Source organism: Oncorhynchus masou, chromosome 9, assembly GCF_036934945.1.
Source record: "Oncorhynchus masou masou isolate Uvic2021 chromosome 9, UVic_Omas_1.1, whole genome shotgun sequence".
Lineage (NCBI taxonomy): Eukaryota > Metazoa > Chordata > Actinopteri > Salmoniformes > Salmonidae > Oncorhynchus > Oncorhynchus masou.
In genome coordinates this window covers 17,336,059-17,343,865 of record NC_088220.1, presented here as the reverse complement: position 1 = coordinate 17,343,865, position 7,807 = coordinate 17,336,059, and the positions used below count along the sequence as shown (strand labels likewise).

The following is a 7,807-nucleotide window of genomic DNA, read 5'->3' as shown; positions in this document are numbered from 1 at the left end:
CTTTCCGAATGCACTGTATGTATAAATCAATGAGCTGGATAGCCTGTCTTTGCAATTTATTGATTTACTTTTGGTTGCGCTCGTTCGCATATTTAGCTACTAGCCTCCATGGAAATTCGCTATTACTTGTGCTAATTTTGTTAGCATTCTGGTAATAGACACCCAATGGGCTTTTTTTGGCACCCCCTTGTGGACTAAGCCAGTAATACCGTATATCCCGTGACGAGAAAAGGAACATATGAACATCTGGATACCACCCAACTCCACTAGTTACTACACAAAAGCCTTATAAATACACACAACAGCTAGGCCAGTACAAACAGAAGATACTGAACACTTACCGTCATAATTTACACACTTACAATCCACTATCCTTCCAGACTTATAAGTGTCAAAATTCAACAGTATCCTACTAGCGACTGACAGTCTACATAAAGACTGTAGTGTTCATGTGTTAACAATGTTTGTCATCACGGAACATTACGTTTCCAACGCAAAACTCCACAGGCTTCACACAGCACATGTTGTTGTACCGAAACAAAATAGCAGAGGTTGTGTAGGGACGATGTTAGAGTTATCGTAGGGTCAGATTCCTCCCCCAGCTGGTTTGTGTGTGTGTGTGTGTGTTTTTCCGGGGGCGTGTCTTGAGGAATGTGAGTTTGAGGGTGTATGTGTGTGAGGAGCGTGTAGAGTTGAGTGTGTGTGTGTGTGTGTGTGTGTGTGTGTGTGTGTGTGTGTGTGTGTGTGTGTGTGTGTGTGTGTGTGTGAGAGAGAGAGAGAGAGAGAGAAGTGTGTAGAGGGGAGTGTGTGTGAGGAGAAGGAATAAGAGCAGTCAGGCTTCACCAGAAGCAGTGCTGTTAGAAGAGCTCAATGCATTATGGATAAGTGTATGGCGTAGATGGGTCGCCATGCCTTATCCCCCTCTTTCTCTACCTTTTTCATTCTCTCACACACTCACTCGCTTAATCTCATTGTTGATGCATGAGTGGAATTTACCTTCTGCGTCCTCAACAGGATCAATGGCTTCAATGGCCTCAATGGTAGCTGAGTATGGAGAGAAAGAGAAAGAGGGAGTGAGAGTGAGAGAAAGATAGAGAGTGAAGGAGAAAGAGAGGGAGAGAGAAAGAGGGAGGAGGGTGAGGGTTATTCATGCAAAACCCTTATGGCGGCACTGCAGCCCTCAGTACAGAGGGCGTTTGGTGTTAGCATGTTCGGTAGCTAGCGTTAGCTCACACACATACACACATACACCAGGCTATTACTCCTCAGCAGTAGTGAGGTGAGGGTGACACTGACTGACATGGTGAGTAACAGATGACGGACTTGAGAGAGAGAGAGAGAGAGAGAGGATGAACATGGGACATAGAGAGAGAGAGAGAGGGTGACAGAGGATGAACATGGGATAGAGAGAGAGAGACAGGATGAACATGGGATATATATATAGAGAGAGAGGGTGACAGAGGATGAACATGGGATAGAGAGAGAGGGTGACAGAGGATGAACATGGGATATATATATATATAGAGAGAGGGTGACAGAGGATGAACATGGGACAGAGAGAGAGAGGGTGACAGAGGATGGACATGGGACAGAGAGAGAGAGAGGGTGACAGAGGATGGACATGGGACATAGAGAGAGAGTGACATAGGATTAACATGGGACATAGAGAGAGAGAGGGTGACAGAGGATGAACATGGGACATAGAGAGAGAGGGTGACAGAGGATGAACATGGGACAGAGAGAGAGAGGGTGACAGAGGATGAACATGGACAGAGAGAGAGAGGGTGACAGAGGATGAACATGGACAGAGAGAGAGAGGGTGACAGAGGATGAACATGGACAGAGAGAGAGAGAGAGAGAGAGAGAGAGAGAGATAGTGACATAGGATGAACATGGGACAGAGAGAGAGAGAGAGAGGGTGACAGAGGATGAACATGGGACAGAGAGAGAGCGTGAGAGAGCGAGAAAGAAAGAAAGAGGGTGACAGAGGAAAGGAAGGAAAGAGAGGGGCAGACAGACAGACAGACAGAATGACAGACAGAATGACAGACAGACAGACAGACAGACAGACAGACAGACAGACAGACAGATAGATAGATAGATAGATAGATAGATAGATAGATAGATAGATAGATAGATAGATAGATAGATAGATAGAGTGCCTTGCGAAAGTATTCGGCCCCCTTGAACTTTGCGACCTTTTGCCACATTTCAGACTTCAAACATAAAGATATAAAACTGTATTTTTTTGTGAAGAATCAACAACAAGTGGGACACAATCATGAAGTGGAACGACATTTATTGGATATTTCAAACTTTTTTAACAAATCAAAAACTGAAAAATTGGGCGTGCAAAATTATTCAGCTCCCTTAAGTTAATACTTTGTAGCGCCACCTTTTGCTGCGATTACAGCTGTAAGTCGCTTGAGGTATGTCTCTATCAGTTTTGCACATCGAGAGACTGAAATTTTTTCCCATTCCTCCTTGCAAAACAGCTCGAGCTCAGTGAGGTTGGATGGAGAGCATTTGTGAACAGCAGTTTTCAGTTCTTTCCACAGACTCTCGATTGGATTCAGGTCTGGACTTTGACTTGGCCATTCTAACACCCGGATATGTTTATTTTTGAACCATTCCATTGTAGATTTTGCTTTATGTTTTGGATCATTGTCTTGTTGGAAGACAAATCTCCGTCCCAGTCTCAGGTCTTTTGCAGACTCCATCAGGTTTTCTTCCAGAATGGTCCTGTATTTGGCTCCATCCATCTTCCCATCAATTTTAACCATCTTCCCTGTCCCTGCTGAAGAAAAGCAGGCCCAAACCATGATGCTGCCACCACCATGTTTGATAGTGGGTATGGTGTGTTCAGGGTGATGAGCTGTGTTGCTTTTACGCCAAACATAACGTTTTGCATTGTTGCCAAAAAGTTCAGTTTCGGTTTCACCTGACCAGAGCACCTTCTTCCACATGTTGGGGAGGCAGTGTAGCCTAGTGGTTAGAGTGTTGGACTAGTAACTTGAAAGGTTGCAAGTTCAAATCCCTGAGCTGACAAGGTACAAATCTGTCATTCTGCCCCTGAACAGGCAGTTAACCCACTGTTCCTAGGCCATCATTGAAAATAAGAATATGTTCTTAACTGACTTGCCTAGTAAAATTAAGGTAAAAAAAAAAATGTTTGGTGTGTCTCCCAGGTGGCTTGTGGCAAACTTTAAACAACACTTTTTATGGATATCTTTAAGAGATGGCTTTCTTCTTGCCACTCTTCCATAAAGGCCAGATTTGTGCAATATACGACTGATTGTTGTCCTATGGACAGAGTCTCCCACCTCAGCTGTAGATCTCTGCAGTTCATCCAGAGTGATCATGGGCCTCTTGGCTGCATCTCTGATCAGTCTTCTCCTTGTATGAGCTGAAATTTTAGAGGGACGGCCAGGTCTTGGTAGATTTGCAGTGGTCTGATACTCCTTCCATTTCAATATTATCGCTTGCACAGTGCTCCTTGGGAAGTTTAAAGCTTGGGAAATCTTTTTGTATCCAAATCCGGCTTTAAACTTCTTCACAACAGTATCTCGGACCTGCCTGGTGTGTTCCTTGTTCTTCATGATGCTCTCTGCGCTTTTAACGGACCTCTGAGACTATCACAGTGCAGGTGCATTTATACGGAGACTTGATTACACACAGGTGGATTGTATTTATCATCATTAGTCATTTAGGTCAACATTGGATCATTCAGAGATCCTCACTGAACTTCTGGAGAGAGTTTGCTGCACTGAAAGTAAAGGGGCTGAATAATTTTGCACACCCAATTTTTCAGTTTTTGATTTGTTAAAAAAGTTTGAAATATCCAATAAATGTCGTTCCACTTCATGATTGTGTCCCACTTGTTGTTGATTCTTCACAAAAAAATACAGTTTTACATCTTTATGTTTGAAGCCTGAAATGTGGCAAAAGGTCGCAAAGTTCAAGGGGGCCGAATACTTTCGCAAGGCACTGTAGATACACGTAGTAGTGTGTGCATGCAAATGTGTGAGAGAAAGTGGGAATGTGTGTGTGTACGTATGTGCATACGTCATGAGAGTGTATGTAAATATGTGTGTATATGTGTGTGGGCGTGCTTGCCAGTGTGTGTGTGTGTGTGTGTATATGTGTGTGGGCGTGTTTGCCAGTGTGTGTGTGTGTGTGTGTTTGTGTGTGTGTGTGTATATGTGTGTGGTCGTGTTTGCTAGTGTGTGTGTGTGTGTGTGTGTGTGTGTGTGTGTGTGTGTGTGTGTGTGTGTGTGTGTGTGTGTGTGTGTGTGTGTGTGTGTGTGTGTGTGTGTGTACTCACCGCTCTGCAGAGTCTGCTTGCCTCCTGACAGAACTCCGCTGGGCAGCATGCCCGTGGGTGTCAGTCCCTTCAGGGTCAATACGTTCTCACTCTCCTCCCTAAAACACACACACATAGAAGATTAAACACACACACACACACGCACACACATACACACACACACACACAAACAAACACACACACACACACACACACACACACACACACACACACTGTCATGTCTTGTTATGTCTGTTCCTGTCCTTTCTCTTCACTCTGTCTCTCTCTGCTGGTCTTTTTAGGTTACCTTCTCTGTCTCTCATTCTTCAGCTGTTCTACATCTCCCCTAACTAGCTCATTCACCCTTTCCCCACCTGTTCTCTCTTCCCCCTCTGATTAGGTCTCTATTTCTCTCTCTGTTCCTGCTACTTTCAGTGTCTGATTCTTGTTTGTGTTTTTGATGCCAGAAGCAAGCTGTCGTCTCGTTTGCTTCCACCTTGTCCTGTCCTGTCGGAGTCTGCCTGGCAGGTGCATCCTGCACTATACTAACGTTCTTTTTGTTCCGCTGACAACGTTGGAAGAGGATTTATGCCATTCCTGTTTTTCATTAAAGAACTCTGTTTTCTGTTAAAACCGCTTTTGGGTCTTCACTCAAGTTCATAACAGAAGAATCAGACCAAGAATGGACCCAGCGGCTCCGGACCCTTTTCACTCCGCCGTCGAGATCCAGGGAGCGATGCTAGGCAGACACGAGGAGGAATTGTCTGCTGCTCAACATGCCGTTGAGACCCTGGCCGTCCAAGTCTCCGACCTCACAAGACAGGTTCACCAACTCCACCTCGATCCACCGCCCACTTCCAGGGTTTCCGAGTCTCCGGAGCCCAGGATCAACAACCCGCCGTGTTACTCTGGGGAGCCCACTGAGTGCCGCTCATTCCTCACTCAGTGTGATGTGGTGTTCTCTCTCCAGCCCAACACTTACTCCAGGAGCGCAGCCCGCATCGCCTACGTCATTTCTCTCCTTACCGGACGGGCGCGTGAGTGGGGCAAGGCAGTCTGGGAGGCGAGGGCTGAGTGTATTAACCAGTATCAGGACTTTAAGGAGGAGATGATACGGGTTTTTGACCGTTCTGTTTTTGGCGAGGAGGCTTCCAGGGCCCTGTCTTCCCTATGTCAGGGGAATCGATCCATAACGGATTATTCTATTGAGTTTCGCACTCTCGCTGCCTCTAGTGACTGGAACGAGCCGGCTTTGCTCGCTCGTTTTCTGGAGGGTCTCCTCGTCGAGGTTAAGGATGAGATCCTCTCCCGGGAGGTTCCTTCCAGTCTGGACTCCTTAATAGCTCTCGCTATTCGCATAGAGCGACGGTTTGATCTTCGTCGCCGAGCTCGTGGAAAGGAGCTCGCGTTCTCCGTTGCTCCCCTCTCCACATCACTGCCACCTGCCGCATCACTGCCACCCTCCTCCGCCGGCTCGGATGCTGAGCCTATGCAGCTGGGGGTATCCGCATCTCGGCCAAGGAGAGGAACGGAGAATCACCAATCGCCTCTGTCTCTACTGCGGCTCCGCTGGTCATTTTGTCACCTCATGTCCAGTAAAAGCCAGAGCTCATCAGTAAGAGGAGGGCTACTGGTGAGCGCAACTACTCAGGCCTCTCCTTCTGGATCACGCACTACCTTTCCGGTCCATCTCCGCTGGCCCGGTTCATCTGCTTCCTGCAGTGCCTTGATAGACTCTGGGGCGGAGGGCTGTTTTATGGACGAGACCTGGGCTCGGGAACATGACATTCCTCTCAGACAGTTAGGGGAGCCCACGGCCTTGTTCGCTTTAGATGGTAGTTCTCTCCCCAAGATTCAGCGTGAGACGCTGCCTTTAACCCTCACTGTCTCTGGTAATCATAGCGAAACCATTTCTTTTTTAATTTTTCGTTCACCTTTTACACCTGTTGTTTTGGGTCATCCCTGGCTAGTGCGCCATAACCCTTCTATTAATTGGTCTAGTAATACTATCCTATCCTGGAATGTTTCTTGTCATGTAACCTGTTTAATGTCTGCTATCCCTCCTGTTTCCTCTGTCTCTTCTTCACAGGAGGAGCCTGGCGATTTGACAGGGGTGCCGGAGGAGTATCACGATCTGCGCACGGTGTTCAGTCGTTCCAAGGCCACTTCTCTCCCTCCACACCGGTCGTATGACTGTAGTATTGATCTCCTTCCGGGAACTACTCCCCCGGGGTAGATTATACTCTCTATCGGCTCCCGAACGTAGGGCTCTCGAGGATTATTTGTCGGTTTTGCTCGACGCCGGTACCATAGTCTCCTCCTCCTCTCCCCGCCGGAGCGGGGGTTTTTTTTTGTTCAGAAGAAGGACGGGTCCCTGCGCCCATGCGTGGATTATCGAGGGCTGAATGACATAACAGTTAAGAATCGTTATCCGCTTCCTCTTATGTCTTCAGCCTTCGAGATCCTGCAGGGAGCCAGGTTTTTCACCAAATTGGAACTTCGTAACGCCTACCATCTCGTGCGCATCAGGGAGGGGGACGAGTGGAAGACGGCGTTTAACACTCCGTTAGGGCACTTTGAATACCGGGTTCTTCCTTTCGGCCTCGTTAACGCTCCAGCTGTCTTTCAGGCACTAGTTAACGACGTCCTGAGAGACATGCTGAACATTTTGTTTTCGTTTACATGGACGATATCCTGATTTTTTCACCGTCTCTCTCGATTCATGTTCAGCACGTGCGACGCGTCCTCCAGCGCCTTTTGGAGAACTGTCTTTATGTGAAGGCTGAGAAGTGCACTTTTCATGCCGCCTCTGTCCCTTTTCTCGGTTCCGTTATTTCCGCTGAGGGCATTAAGATGGATCCCGCTAAGGTCCAGGCTGTCATTGATTGGCCCGTTCCTAAGTCACGCGTCGAGCTGCAGCACTTTCTGGGCTTCGCTAATTTCTATCGTCGTTTCATCCGTAATTTCGGTCAGGTGGCAGCTCCTCTCACAGCCCTTACTTCTGTTAAGACGTGCTTTAAGTGGTCCATTTCCGCCCAGGGAGCTTTTGATCTTCTTAAGAATCGTTTTACATCCGCACCTATTCTTGTTACACCTGACATCTCTAGACAGTTTGTTGTTGAGGTTGACGCGTCAGAGGTGGGCGTGGGAGCCATTCTTTCTCAGCGCTCTCTCTGACGGCAAGGTCCATCCTTGCGCGTTTTTCTCTCATCGCTTATCGCCGTCAGAACGTAACTATGATGTTGGTAATCGCGAACTGCTCGCCATCCGCTTAGCCCTAGGCGAATGGCGACAGTGGTTGGGGGGCGACCGTTCCTTTTGTCGTTTGGACTGACCATAGGAACCTTGAGTACATCCGTTCAGCCAAACGACTTAATGCGCGTCAGGCTCGTTGGGCTCTGTTTTTCGCTCGTTTCGAGTTTGTTATTTCTTATCGTCCGGGCTCAAAAACACCAAACCTGATGCTTTATCTCGTCTCTTCAGTTCTTCTGAGGTCTCCACCGA

At 47.5% G+C, this 7,807-nt stretch overlaps 1 protein-coding gene across 3 annotated transcripts in view; it reads right to left on the bottom strand.

Annotated features, from left to right (window-relative positions):
* Positions 1-7,807, bottom strand: part of LOC135545602 (protein phosphatase 3 catalytic subunit alpha-like) — a 69,474-nt gene that overhangs the window by 20,197 nt on the left and 41,470 nt on the right. For 2 of the 3 annotated variants that reach the window (XM_064973332.1, XM_064973333.1), the window contains exons 12-13: positions 4,325-4,422; positions 997-1,044 (exon numbers count right to left, since the gene is read on the bottom strand). In XM_064973332.1, the coding sequence (XP_064829404.1) occupies positions 997-1,044; positions 4,325-4,422 (146 nt within the window). The remainder of the gene's footprint in view (positions 1-996; positions 1,045-4,324; positions 4,423-7,807) is intronic. The other variant, XM_064973334.1, reaches the window with a different exon arrangement.